Raw genomic sequence first — 15,250 nt, forward strand, 5'->3', positions numbered from 1 at the left:
CCTGTGGTAGGTAAATGTCGCTAAAGCGGGGGAGTCTGCTCCCCGCGGTTGCGGAGTGAGAAGGCTGAAAATTATGAGAAAAAAACGCTTTGGTAGCGATTCCTCCGGCTGTCTTCCCCGGGCGTACTTGAGCCTGCTAGGAATCTATGCCCTTCTGGGCCTTTTGAGTCGTTTTGGACAGTTGAATGAATTCATTCAACCCTTACCAACAGACTATCACTAGATAAAGGCAACCTGGTTAAGCACTTTGTTGGAAGAAGCATCTGATCCAATCTGTTAACCACTAGGCTCTGCGTAAAAAATACGGAGATGGCCGATGCCACCGCCGTCCGGCTCGTAGAGTCTCGGACAGCCTTAACAGCATGGTTCGCCATGCGGCGATTGCGAGATTACAGACGCTGCTGAGACCGAGATGTACCGGTGACAGCGTCCCTCTGCGCAACACTATCTGAAATAGCTTGGAGTGCCTTCACGGCTGCGACTGCCGGAGCAACCGACCTGCCGATAGCTTCATAGACAGATTGCGGCCAGAACCTATCTATCTGTCAATGGCATTTTGACGTGAAGCCCCATCCACCACTACAACTATAGATCCAGCTGCAAGCCTGGAGATCGGGAGATCCACATTTGGACCTGGGCTAGCGCTTGTCCAATCAGGGAGGAGAGTGTCTCATTAATACGGTCGGAGAACGCTTATCGTGAAAAGCGTTGCGTTTCTGGACTGCATCTCTAGGATCAGAGGGCCAGACGAGTACGCAATTGCTTGCGATATTAGAAAAGAGATCTCCCCTGCTGTGAAGCTGACTCTTTCACTGATGGAGTCGAGGGCTATTCCCAGCGAGCCTGCTTAGGCCCTCTTGAACTGACGTCCGTGTCGGAGCCTGCCCCCTGGGACGCGTGAAAACCACCCTGGAGCCTTGAGCTGCTCCTCAAATCATGGTGGCCAGGGGCATTGCAACTATATTGCCCAAGGTCTGCGTGGGCTGCCAGACTGTAAGATGTCAGCCATAGTCACAGCCAATATAACAGCGGAAAGAAACTGCAATTTCGTCCCTGTCTCTGGACAGGAAGCACAGGTGGTTCTTTTAACCACATATAGCCGAAAACCCCGGTCAAGCAATTGCCCGCACTGGGGTCCTAGACTCGTATTACATGCAGTACAAGCAACATATAAAGTCCTCATTGGCCTTTTCTTTTTCTGCTGTTGTTGTCTAGCTATCTAAGTGCATAGCCTAGGATAGCGACCGTACAGTAAATAATCATACAAGCATGAAGTACAAATAAACACTTCAGCTCATGTAGTACACGCAGCATTGAAAACTTGTGGCTTGGCACATTAGCTCTTCTGCTGCTGTTGTCTATTTATCCAGGAGCTTGAGACAAGGATAGCGACATACAGTGAATGTATAGCATTCAAGCACGAAGTACAAGTAAACACTTCAGCACCTGTAGTACCCGCAGCATTGAAAACTTGTGGCTTGGCACATTAGCTCTTCTGCTGCTATTGTCTATATATCTAGGAGTATGAGACAAGGATAGCGACATACAGTGAATGTATAGCATACAAGCCTGAAGTACAAGTAAACACTTCAGCACATGTAGTACACGCAGCATTGAAACTTGTGGCTTAGCACATTAGGCCTTCTGCTGCTATTGTCTATATATCTAGGAGTATGAGACAAGGATAGCGACATACAGTGAATGTATCGCATACAAACATGACAGTAAACACTGCCAGCACATGCAAATGCAGCAGCCTTGCAAGCTGGTGCCTTGGCACCACTGCTCTACTGCTGCTGTTGTCTAGTTAACTAGGAGCATGAGGCAAGGATAGCGACATACAGGAAATGTATAGCAGACAAGCATGACAGAAAAACACTGCAGTACAAGCAAATCAAGCAGCATTGAGAGCCCGTGCCTTGGCAGCCTTGCCTTACTGCTGCTATTGTCTGTTTAACTAGGTGCATTAGCCAAGAAAAACGACATATAGTGCATGTATAGCATGACAATAAACCCAATTGCAGCACCTGCAAACGAAGCGGCAATGAAAGCTTGTGCCTTGGCACTTTGCTGTTGCCAAATCTGCCAACAAACACTGCAGACTAATCATTGAACACTTGTCTAGCCATCTAGGAGAGTATGCCCAGAATAGCGACAGTACAGTGCTGCATCGCATATCCGCACACAGTTCAAAAGCCCACTTCAGTATTAGTGGGACCAGTACTGCCTATCGCCCGCCCAGCGCGAGTATGAGGTCGCTCAAAAACCTGTGCCTGGTTCCGTTCTCCCAGAGTGGAAACCATAATGGCTGCCGGCTTCTCTTCCACGTCCTGTGCAGAGGGGCGGGCCGTGGGCGAGCCCCAGCCAAGAGCGGGAACCCGGCATCTCACTGTGTTCAGTGAGAGGGGGCTGGAGAATGCAAAGCAGACTCCAGCTCCCTGCGCTGAGATCTGTACAGCGTCCCGCCCCTCCTCTGACTGGCAGGGCTGGGGGCGGGAACGAAGCGGTGCCAGGCCTCAGAAGCCGGGGACTAAAGTTACAGGCGCCCCCGCCGTAAAAGCGCGGTCGGCGCCAAGTCCCCGGCGCACTACAAGTCACATCAGCGCCGCCGCCGTATGAGCGGTCGGCGCAAGTTCCTAAACATGACCCGTCGCTCAGCCATGGCTGCAGCAACATAAGCCCATCACTAATGTCCCCGGCGCACTATAACGCCCAGCAAGCCCGGAGCGTGCTGTGCTTGCCGGAGACACCGAGTACCTGACCGATGCAGGGCCTTGTCCCTGATAGTACTCGTGCTCCACATCCATCAGGTTCTTCTGGGTCTGTGGATGGAGCCCGGCCTCAGGGCTTGGAGGCCGACAGATCCCACTTCCACAGGGCCCTCCAAGGGGATGTGGAAGGAAAACAGCATGTGGGGCTCCGGCCTCTGTACCAGCAATAGGTACCTCAACCTTGCAACACCATCTGGTGAGAAGGGAGCATGCTGGGGACACTATATGTGTCCTCTTTTCTTCCATCCGAGATAGTCAGCAGCTACTGCAGACTATACAATGTGGAGCTATGCGTGGATGTATGACCTCCTTCGCACACAAAGCTAAAACTGAGTAAGCCCGTGATCCCACGGGGGGTGTATAGCCAGAAGGGGAGGGGCCTTACACTTTTTAGTGTAATACTTTGTGTGACCTCCGGAGGCAGTAGCTATACACCCAATTGTCTGGGTCTCCCAATAGAGCGCTGAAGAAAGTAGAGGTAGTGAAAAAAAGAACAAAATACAAACAAAAAAGAGAATTTTGTTACTTACCATAAATTCTTTTTCTTATGGTTCCGTATTGGGAGAACCAGACCATGGGTGTTTAGCTTCTGCCTCCGGAGGACACACAAAGTACTACACTTAAAAGTGTAGCTCCTCCCTCTGAGCTTATACACCCCCTGGTAGCCAGTCCTAGCCAGTTTAGTGCAAAAGCTGAAGGAGAATAGCCACCCACAAGTAGAGATAGAGCAAAAAACCGGAACAACCGGAGCCTCTGTCTACAACAACAGCCGGTGATAACACGCGGAACAAGAAACTGCCAACAGGCAACAGGGAGGGTGCTGGGTCTCCCAATACGGAACTATAAGAAAAAGAATTTACGGTAAGTAACAAAATTCTCTTTTTCTTTATCGTTCCTTTGGGAGACCCAGACCATGGGACGTTCCAAAGCTGTCCCTGGGTGGGAATAAACAGAAAAAACTAAGAAGTAGGCGGAGCCTAACTTCACAAGTGGGCGACAGCCGCCTGAAGGATGCATCTGCCCAAGCTCGCATCTGCCGAAGCATGAGCATGCACTTGGTAGTGCTTCGAAAAGGTATGCAGGCTAGACCAAGTGGCAGCCTGACAGACTTGTTGAGCCGTAGCCTGGTGCCTAAAAGCCCAAGAGGCACCGACAGCTCTGGTCGAGTGTGCTTTGATCCCCGGCGGGGGAGGCACCTGAGTACTCTGGTAGGCGTCCGAAATGGTCGATCTAATCCAACGGGCCAAGGTCGGCTTAGAAGCAGAGAGACCCCTGCGCCGCCCTGTGGTTAGCACAAAAAGAGAGGTGCACCGCCTAAGCGCAGCGGTGCGAGACACATAGATTTGGAGAGCACGCACCAGATCTAGAGTATACAGCGCTTTCTCAAAGCGATGAACAGGGGCCGGACAGAAGGAAGGCAAGGAAATATCCTGGTTAAGGTGGAAGGGAGAGACCACCTTAGGAAGAAAGTCCAGGGTCGGACGGAGAACTACCTTGTCTTGGTGAAAAACCAAAAAAGGTGACTCCGAGGAGAGCGCAGCCAAATCAGAGACTCTCCTGAGAGAAGTTTTGGCAACTAGAAAGGCCACCTTTTGAGAAAGACGATACAAAGAAACCTCCCTAAGAGGCTCAAAGGGGGGTTTCTGCAATACCGTGAGGACCAAGTTAAGGTCCCAGGGATCCAAGGGCCGCCGATAAGGCGGAATGATGTGAGACGCACCTTGCATGAAGGTGCGGACCTGAGCCAGCCGGGCGAGACGCCGCTGGAACAGCACTGGTAGAGCTGAGACTTGTCCCTTGAGAGAGTTGAGAGACAGTCCTAGCTGCAGACTGGACTGTAAAAAAGACAGAAGGGTCGGCAACGAGAATGGCCAAGGAGAATGGCCGGAAGAGCAACACCAGGACAGGAAAATTTTCCAAGTCCTGTGATAGATCTTGACGGAGGAAGACTTACGGGCCCGAGTCATAGTGGAGATGACTTCAGGAGGAATACCAGAAGCCGTCAAAATCCAGGACTCAAGAGCCACGCCGTCAATTTGAGTGCCACAGAATTCGGGCGGAAAAACGGACCTTGCGAGAGTAGGTCTGGACGGTCCGGAAGATGCCACGGCATCTCCACGGACAGTTTGAGCAGGTCCGGATACCAAGCTCGCCTGGGCCAGTCCGGTGCAATGAGGATGACTCGACGGCCCTCCATTCTGATCTTGCGCAGGACTCTGGGCAAGAGCGCTAGAGGGGGAAACACATAGGCCAGACGGAACTGAGACCAATCTTGAACCAGAGCGTCCGCGGCGAAGGCCTGAGGATCGTAGGAGCGAGCCACGTAAACCGGAACCTTGTTGTTGTGACGGGATGCCATTAGGTCCACGTCCGGAGTGCCCCACTTGCGGCAGATTGACTGAAACACTGCCGGATGCAGAGACCACTCGCCACCGTCCACGGATTGACGGCTGAGATAATCTGCCTCCCAGTTTTCTACGCCAGGGATGTGGACTGCGGATATGGTGGACTTGGAGTCCTCCGCCCATTGAAGAATGCGTTGGACCTCCAACATTGCCAGGCGGCTGCGTGTCCCGCCTTGGTGATTGATGTAGGCAACCGCTGTCGCGTTGTCTGACTGGACTCGAATGTGCCTGCCCGCCAACAGGTGGTGAAAGGCTAGGAGAGCTAGAAGCACAGCTCTGGTTTCCAGCACATTGATTGAAAGGGCTGACTCGGACGGAGTCCAAGTGCCCTGAGCTCTGTGGTGGAGATGTACCGCTCCCCAGCCGGATAGGCTGGCATCCGTGGTGAGAATCACCCAGGACGGAGCCAGGAAGGAGCGCCCTTGGGACAGGGAGAGGGGTCAAAGCCACCACTGAAGAGAGCTCCTGGTCCGTGGCGACAGAGCCACTAACCTCTGTAAGGAGGAAGGCCGCTTGTCCCAACAGCGGAGAATGTCCAGCTGCAGAGGACGCAGATGGAACTGGGCAAAGGGAACCGCCTCCATGGAAGCCACCATTTGACCCAGCACCTGCATCAGGCGCCTGAGGGAATAACGGCGGGGCCTCAGGAGAGCGCGCACCGCTAGCCGGAGAGACTGCTGTTTGATTAAGGGCAACTTCACAAGTGCCGGCAAAGTCTCGAACTGCATCCCTAGGTACGTGAGACTCTGGGTCGGAGTCAGGGTGGATTTGGGAAGATTGACAATCCACCCGAATTGGGCTAGGGTGGCGAGAGTGAGCGAAACACTCCGCTGACAGTCTGCGCTGGATGGACCCTTGACCAGAAGGTCGTCCAGATAAGGAAGCACTGCTAACCCCTGGAGGTGCAGGGCCGCAATCACTGCCGCCATGACCTTGGTGAATACCCGAGGGGCCGTGGCTAACCCGAAGGGGAGAGCCACGAATTGGAAATGATCCTCTCCTATCGCAAAACGTAACCAACGCTGATGTGACACTGCGATTGGCACATGTAGATAGGCATCTCTGATGTCGATGGACGCCAGGAACTCCCCTTGGGTCATAGAGGCAATGACTGATCGCAGAGACTCCATGCGAAAATGCCGCACCCGGACATGCTTGTTGAGAAGCTTGAGATCCAGGATGGGCCGGAAGGTACCGTCCTTTTTTGGAACTAGGAAAAGATTTGAGTAAAAACCTCTGAACCATTCCTGAGCGGGAACTGGGACAATCACTCGGTTTGCCTGCAAGGACGCCACGGCCTGCGAGAAGGCGGCGGCCTTGGAGCAGGGGGGAGTTGAGAGAAAAATTCTGTTTGGAGGGCTGGAAGAGAATTCTATCCTGTAGCCGTGAGATATGATGTCTCTCACCCACTGATCGGAGACTTGCTTTAACCAAGCGTCGCCAAAGTGGGAGAGCCTGCCACCGACTAAGGACGTGGCTGGAGCGGGCCGAGAGTCATGAGGAAGCTGCCTTAGTGGCAGAACCTCCTGCGGTCTTCTGCGGACGCGCTTTTGGGCGCCAGTTGGATTTCTGATCCTTGGCTGAGTTAGCGGATGAGGCGGAAGGCTTAGAGGATGACCAGTTGGAGGAACGAAAGGAACGAAACCTCGATTGATTCCTACCCTGGGCGGGTTTCCTGGTCTTGGTTTGTGGCATGGAGGTACTCTTCCCGCCAGTAGCTTCTTTAATGATTTCATCCAGCTGTTCACCAAACAGCCGTGAACCAGCAAAAGGGAGCCCAGCAAGAAACTTCTTGGAAGAAGCATCTGCCTTCCACTCTCTAAGCCACAAAATCCTGTGGATAACAAGAGAATTAGCTGAAGCCACCGCAGTGCGGTGAGCAGCCTCTAGCATGGCAGACATGGCATAAGATGAAAAGGCTGAAGCCTGAGCAGTTAAGGTAACCATCTCAGGCATAGATTCCTTGGTGAGGGAATGCATCTCCTCTAGAGAAGCAGAGATGGCTTTGAGAGCCCACACTGCTGCAAAAGTCGGGGAAAACGCGGCCCCCGCAGCTTCAGACACAGATTTGGCCAGAAGGTCAATCTGACGGTCAGTGGAATCCTTAAGTGAGGTGCCGTCAGCCACCGACACAACGGTCCGGGCTGATAGCCTAGACACCGGAGGGTCTACCTTTGGGGAGTGAGACCACTCCTTGACCACCTCAGGTGGAAATGGAAACCGGTCATCAGAACCACGCTTTGGAAAGCGTTTGTCAGGGCAGGCCCTGGGTTTGGTCACAGCGGTCTGAAAACTGGAGTGGTTAAAGAACACACTCTTTACTCTCTTAGGCGAGGTAAACTGAGGTTTTTCTGCCAAAGAGAGTTGCTCCTCTGACACTGGCGGATTGAGATCCAGCACAGAATTAATAGAAGCAATCAAATCACTAAGATCTGAGTCACCCTCAGAGAAATCGATGGGATACATAGCCTCCGAGCCCCCAGTGAGGGCATCCTCCTCATCTTGAGAGTCAGCTCTTGAGACAGAGCCGTAAGATGGGGAGGGGGAGGAAACCCTGCGCCTTCTCTTAGAAGGATGGGGTCTAGGATCAGATGATGAATCCTCCGTGAGCTCTGATGGACGGAGGTCAGAGGATAGGAGTCCTCTGTCAAGAGTATTAGAGGCACCCTGTGAGGGGGGCTGATGCATATTCAAAGTCCTGGACAAAAGTCCCACGGACTCAGCAAATGACTGGGATATGGACCTAGAAAAGGACTCTACCCAGGCCGGGTGTTCAATCACAGGTGCAGCAGCAGCCTGAGAGACCACTGGGGGTGAGACTCCAGGCTGTGGCACCGCCAAGTTAGAGCAACCATCACAGTGTGGATAAATGCTCGGCTCAGGCAGCAGGAGCTTACATGCAGTGCATGCAGAATAAAGCTTTGGAGCCTTGCTCCTTGTGTGAGACATGCTGCTGGAGTGGGGGCTTTGCAGAGAATGAACCCCAGGGAGAATATACAGAGGTCCACAACCGGAGACCGGCTGTGGCTTACCAGACCGCTAAGCGCGGTGTTGTGTGCCCTCCAGATCCCGAAGCCCGGTCCCCCAGAGCACAGCACCTCAGCAGAGATGCAGAATGCAGTGAACTCTGCCTGAGAAATGGCCGCCGGAGCGAAGAGAGGGGGCAAGACTAGGGGCGTTCCTATAAAAGAGCGGGAACTGGAGGGCTATAGAGACCTGCCGGGAAGGAGCGACGCCCCAGCAGTGGGGAGTGTCCCTCCCCTGTGTAGAACAGCCGCCGGGAGGAGCCGAACCTGTCCCTCTGCATGAGTGACATGCGAGGGCAGGAAAACGAAACTAGGCCTCCGGCGAAGCCGGGGCCTAAATTTAAGCGGCGAGGCCGACAAGCAGGCACCATCGGCGCGGTTCTCGGGCAAAAGCTGGAGAACCCGCTGGAAAAGTTAAAAACAATCACATACAGCATACTCTCCCCTTACAATAAAGAACCGGGACCCCCAACATAAACGTCTCAGGTACTTAGCTGCTGAGACGCAGGGCCATGTCCCTGGGGATGAGTGCTTCGATCCAACAGAATCCTCAAGGGGCTGTGGATGGAGACCGGACTCCTGCCAGGCATGGAGACCGTGCTGGCTCCCACTTCAAGCCAGAGCCCAGAAGGGATGGTGAAGGAGCGCGGCATGTAAGGCTTCAGCCTTGTAAATCAACCTTAACAACACCGCCGACACAGTGGGGTGAGAAGGGACATGCCGGGAGTCCAGACATGGACCCGCTTTTCTTCAAACTCTTTCCAAAAGTCAAACAATCAGATGAGAATGCATGTGTGGATGTATGACCTCCTGAACACAAAGCGATAAACTGGCTAGGACTGGCTACCAGGGGGTGTATAAGCTCAGAGGGAGGAGCTACACTTTTACGTGTAGTACTTTGTGTGTCCTCCGGAGGTAGAAGCTAAACACCCATGGTCTGGGTCTCCCAAAGGAACGATAAAGAAAAGGGTATTATTGTGGCTTGTACTCTAACTCCTGCTCATACATAACTGTATATCCAGTAGCTAGCTTACTGCAATCTGACATAGTTGGTATCACCAGCATGACCACACTCGCGGAACTAGAAAGTGGTGTAACAAAATTAAATGTTTGAGTGTGAAAAAAAAAACAAAACACCACAGTTTATTACATTTATTACACAGGACACCACTGCCCCCAATACTCACAATAGCACAGGAATAAAGTGTGAAGCATTGTGCTATGCTGCACGGGGGGAGCTGAAGACGAGTCGGATATTACTTTCGCCCACTTTCTCTTGCAGAATAAGCAATGCCAATAAAGTTAGCAGGGAAAAAAAAAAAGCATGGGGCAGATGAAACGCACGTACCTTGTTCGATGGGGTAAATTCTTTAATATTCACATTTGAAATGGTTTTCTTTATCATGTCTAGAGAAAAGTCCTGGAAGCACATGAAGGGTAAAGAATAAGCACTGAATTATGAGACCGCAGAATCATTAGTCATTAGTGTCTGAATGGAGATTTCTGATAGTTTTCTTTTATTAATTATTTTACTAATTCTCTCTAAAGAGGTGGTTCTCTACTCTGCAATATTGACCACATCCCTGTAAAACTGATATTGGAGGCTTTTTCTAAATACCCTGATCAGTGAATTCTGCCTGTGAGCAACGCTATTGTCTGAACCTGTCAGGTCCAATATGCACCCAGAACCACGAGCAGTTCTGGGTGATAATGCTAATCCCGGCCTAACCGTCCCTGTATATACTAGCATAGATAATGATATATTTATAGAAAAAAGTATTTCTAAAGATCTTATATCGTATGCTAATGAATGAGGGGACTAGTCCCTTGGGCGTTAATTCCCAGGCCAGTCGGCTCCATTCGCCTGTTAGTACGCCCCTATGGGCGTGCTAACATGCTAATGAATGTGCAGCGTCAGAGGATTACCTTACTCACCTCTCCGCTGCCATCACCGTCCGACACTGGATTTCAGCTCAGTGCGCATGACCCCGGAGTTTGGGTCATATGCACTACTTCAACTTGAAGCCAGGACGCATACACCAGGCTTCAAAGTGCGCATGACCGGAACTCGGGGGTCATGCACACTGAGCCAAAATCCAGCGTCAGCAGCGGAGAGGCGAGTTAGATCATCCTCTGACGCTGCACATTCATTAGCACGCCCACAGGGAAGTACTAACATGCTAATGGAGCCGACTGGCCGGGGAACTAACGCCCATGGGACTAGTGCCCTCGCTCATTAGCATATGATATAAGATCTTTAGAAATACTTTATCTATGCTAGTGTATACAGGGACAGGCACGGATTAGCAATATGCACCAAGAACTGCTCGTCGTTCTAGGTGCATATTGGACCTGACAGGTTCCCTTTAAGCTTTCAGTGTAGTGAGGGAAGGATAGGGAATGTTTTTTTACTTCCACTTTGAATAGCTTTGCTTGAGAATCCCAGTGCATGCTGGGATAGTCAAATTAAGTGACACCACGGGGCAGAAGCATCCGTGACCACTGTAAGAGGCTGAGCAAATCCCTAATCTATTGAGGGAGAGGCACTGGTCTCTGCACGCCAGGTATTCTTACAAAGTGCTCTGACAGTGCTCTCTCCTGCCAGGTCATTACTTCTGACCAGAAGCGGAGAGAGACCGCAGTGACAAAATCTACTGAGCAGACGTTGGAATTGACAACTGACATGCTCAATGGAGCAGGGACTAGCCCAACTCCTGAAATAGAGGTCACGGATGACGTTTATTATGACATCAAATAGATCGGCATTTAGGATTAAAATACATGTTTCAGACCACAGCCCGAAAAATTAAGCTTGCACCTGCTGCAAATTAGGCATCCAGCTTGAATGACCATTAGATGTGACTGGACAGCGACAGCCGCAATGACAACTTCAGCTATGGTACACACAACACAAATGAACCAAGTTTGCCCACATACGACTACCAACCAACATTGGTCTGCTTACAGTACCTTACCTTTTCAGTGAACTTGATGCTGTACATTTCTGCATATAGTTTGGCCGCACTGAGGATGAAGCTAATATGCCTAGACAAATGATAAATACCCTGTAAGAACATGGTGTAATGTTTCTTACAATAGAAGATTGCTACATACACAGACTCAATACTTAAAGCTGTAACCTTAAAACCACCTGGCAGGTCCTCCTCGTACAGCCAAAACCACTAAGGCCCCTTTTGGTATTTGGCACCAAGAAATTGCAGATGAAGATAATTTAATCCCTTATTTCTCCTGCACATCCCACAGATGCTCAGTTGGATTAATCTGGGGAAGGGGTATTTGGAGACTAATTAGCCCCATAAATATTAGGCCAACATTGGCAAAACTCAGCGATATGAGTTTGAATGACGGTATACCCACTGATGGTCAAGGGAGATGTAGATCACACTGGTCCAATTTTGAACTGCTGAACACAGATATAAGCCACCGGCCAAGGAGTTGGTAAGTATCCTCTCACAGAGACCGCAGGATCGTATTTGATGGCTCTCCGCTGAATCAGCAGAAGCATCATTCTGACAGACAATCCAATATGAGTGGCCAGCTTAAGTCAACACTTTGTATGAATCGGTGCGCCGCATCGTCTCCAGTAAGTAATGAATCCACAGTTGGCTGTTCACATTATGCCAAGTCATCAATTTCTATTATTTAATTACTCCATTCTGATTTAGACATTCCACAATTTAAATACATATTTATTCAGAAAATGTAAAAATCCATTCTCATTATAGTGAGAGAACAATGGGAAAGGAGAAAAGGAGATGACAAAACTCAGTGCAGGTAATGCGTTTCTAATAGGCAAGGGTTCTTAAAGGGAATCTGTCAGCAGGTTTTTGCAATGTAATCTGAAGACAGCAGGGTATACGGGCCGAAACACAGACCTCAGTTATGTGTCCTTTATTAGGCTGTGTGCTTGTTACTTTCAATGATGGTTTTATCACTGGCCGGACTACAGCTCATGCGCTTGCTAGACTGACCACCCTCTTCTGGAAAGCAGCTCACTGTCAATAGACAATGTATACAAAAGTTGAGGCTTGTGCAGGGTTAGCTTTCTGAGCTCTGCTACATCCAAAAACTCTTGATTGTATCACAACTGTTGAACCCAGTAAACAGGGAATTGCTGGAATCAGGGTCTCTGTCTCTACATTATGCTGCTTCCAGATGCGGTAGGAAAAACCTGGTGACAGATTACTCTAAGCAGTTTAAGGCCGGGTTACTTTCCCCCCTTCCAGACTTTCCTGGATTCCATGGTACATGTGCTTGTAAGAGCGCCATAATTTCTTGGTTTGATATTCAAATAATTTTTGCCTCTCCTTTTTCCGATACACAGTGCTCCATTTTTATTTTTTTGCTGATATCAGGAGAAAATCTCAAGAAAAATAAGGAACACATGTCTACTCTACACATATATTTTATTATAAAAAGAACTGCAAATTGTATTTTTGCATTTTATTTTATCACTTATTTTACACACTTTGTCTCCCTATAAAAAATTGCTTAGGAAGAGCATTTTAACATATTAATGCATAATTTGTTTTTTGGTTTCCCCTGTGACTGGTATATTAGCCCTAGTTACAGAGAAACTTCAGCCTCCTGTCTGCATAACACGGCTGATTGTCTCCTAGGACACAAAAGCTCCTCTTCCCTAAATACACCCTACAATCACAAGTCTGGCTGTGTCCAGAAAAGGAAGCACTGATAGTGCTTTGAATTCTGTATACACAAGATTAATGTCGCCCACATAAAAATAAACCATGCTCATCTCTCTGGCTCGTCTGGCTGTGTGTTAGGCTATGTGCGCACTAGAAAAGTGATTTTTCTTAAGAAAATTTCTTGAGAAACTTCTGGGAGTTGAAGATTACCGCACCTGCAGTAAAAAAAACGCACCAAATCCGCAGGAAAAACGCATGCGTTTTTGCCACGGTTTTACCGCGTTTTTTCCGCAGGTTGGTCCCTGCGTTTTTTTTGCTTTAACTACTGCAATAAATAATATAGATAATAGATAGATAATTGATAGACAGACATATAGTGGATAGAGGAAAAGATGGATAGATGAATAGGTAGATAGATAGATGAGAAAGACCTATATAATGTCCCACCTCCCTGCATTTTCTAAGCTGGCACCCTTTAGTGCCTTTCATGTGGCACTAAAGGGTGCCTAGCCTATTTAGCCATAAAATAAATAAATAAAAAAAAAAAAACACGTGAGGTCCCCCCCATCTTTTGTAGCCAGCTAGGGTAAAGCAGACGCCTGCAGACCACAGCTGGCAGCTTCACTTTGGCTGGTAATCCAAAACAGTGGGCACCCACGCTGTTATTTTACATTAAATAAATAAAAACAAAAAACGTGGGGTCCCCCCCAAATTGGATCACCAGCCAAGGTAAAGCGCACAGCTGTGGTCTGGTATTCTCAGACTAGGGAGGTCCACTGTTATTGGACACTCCCCAGTCTAAAAATAGCAGGCCGCAGCCGCCCCAGAAGTGGCGCATCCATTAGACGTGCCAATCCTGGCGCTTCGCCCCAACTCATCCCGTTGCCCTGGTGCGTTGGCAAACGAGGTAATATATGGGGTTGATGCCAGATGTGTAATGTCACCTGGCATCAAGCCCTGGGGTTGGTGATGTCACGCGTCTATCAGATACCCGACATCACCAACCCAGTCAGTAAGAAATAAAAAAATAGACAACAAAAAAAGTTTTATTTGAAAAAACACTCCCCACATTCCCTCTTTCACCAGTTTATTGAAAAGAACAATCAATTCCACGTCCGGCGTAATCCAATAAGGGGGGGGGGGGGGAGGTCCCAAGGCGATCCATACCATAGTCACTGTCCCATTCAAAGAAGAACAAAATGTGCAGTGACCTGAGCTAACATCAATATGTCAGCCCAGGTCACTGCAGGAGATGACGAGCGCTGCTGTCAGGAGGTTAGATGAGATCATTACCTGCAGGGACGATCTCCTACAGTCCTGCCATCAGCGCTGTCACTCACTTCTATGCCCGCCGCGTTGTCAGCAGTATCGCGAGAGCCCGTGACGTCCCCGCCAGTGACAGTCTCGAGCCGCTCGCGAGACGGGCATAGACAGCAGTGACCGCGATGACGTCAGAAGGCAGGAGATCGTCACAGCAGGTACTGATCTCATCTCACCCCCTGACAGCAGCGCTCGGCATCCCCGCGGCTGCACGCACTGCTGTGTGTCAGTGTCTGCCTGCGCTGCAGCGTGACAAGCTGCCGATACTGCGGGCAGACACTGGAGGGCAGGCAGCGGCGGGGCCGGAGCGGGACACAGACTGCACGGGCACCTGGAGGTCACACAGAAGCGCTTCTGTGCGGCGTCCAGGGAGTGTGACGTCTGTGTTTACTCTGATCCGCTTCCTCTTCTGTCATAATGACATCACTTCCTGCAAAACCGCAGGCAGAGATGTACATTACCGCAGGTAAATCGCGGCTATACCGGGGGTATACCGCACATCATTTGCTACCTGCGGTATACCCCCGGAATTTCGCGATTACATTACAGTGAATGGAGTGAAATACCGGGGGTATTCCGCAGGTACCTGCGGAAAAGAAATGACATGCACATTTTCTCAAGAAATTTTCTCAAGAAAATCTTCACAAAGAATTTTCTTGAGAAAAAAAACGCAGCGTGCGCACAGCTATTTTTTTTTCCCATAGGTTTTGCTGGGGAATGTCTGCAGAAAGATTGCAAACATTTCTCAAGAAATTTCTGCAGCAAAACCGCGGGTAAATCCGTGGGTAAAACGGCCTAGTGCACACATAGCCTTAGACTGGCTTCTCGCCACCGCAGCTGCACAATCTCATGCAAGCTGCTTACTCTGCATTAACATTTTAGAACACCAGTACATAATAAAGTGTGTGCACCCACCCAGATGTATAGTGTATGGGTGGTCAAGAAGTAGTAAGTAATATCACATATTTACCTCACAACTATACAGTATTTTCTGTTACAGGAAAGGAAGTAGTTTAAGAACATGAAATGTACATAAAATAATCTTAACACATATAGTATCA

At 49.7% G+C, this 15,250-nt stretch overlaps 1 protein-coding gene across 1 annotated transcript in view; it reads right to left on the reverse strand.

Annotated features, from left to right (window-relative positions):
- The window catches only part of UBA6 (ubiquitin like modifier activating enzyme 6), a 253,385-nt gene that overhangs the window by 44,505 nt on the left and 193,630 nt on the right, over window positions 1-15,250 (reverse strand). Inside the window, exons 25-26 of the mRNA XM_075341882.1 lie at window positions 11,178-11,247; window positions 9,551-9,622 (exon numbers count right to left, since the gene is read on the reverse strand). Coding sequence (XP_075197997.1) covers window positions 9,551-9,622; window positions 11,178-11,247 — 142 coding nt within the window. The remainder of the gene's footprint in view (window positions 1-9,550; window positions 9,623-11,177; window positions 11,248-15,250) is intronic.

Source organism: Anomaloglossus baeobatrachus, chromosome 1 (genome assembly GCF_048569485.1).
Source record: "Anomaloglossus baeobatrachus isolate aAnoBae1 chromosome 1, aAnoBae1.hap1, whole genome shotgun sequence".
Lineage (NCBI taxonomy): Eukaryota > Metazoa > Chordata > Amphibia > Anura > Aromobatidae > Anomaloglossus > Anomaloglossus baeobatrachus.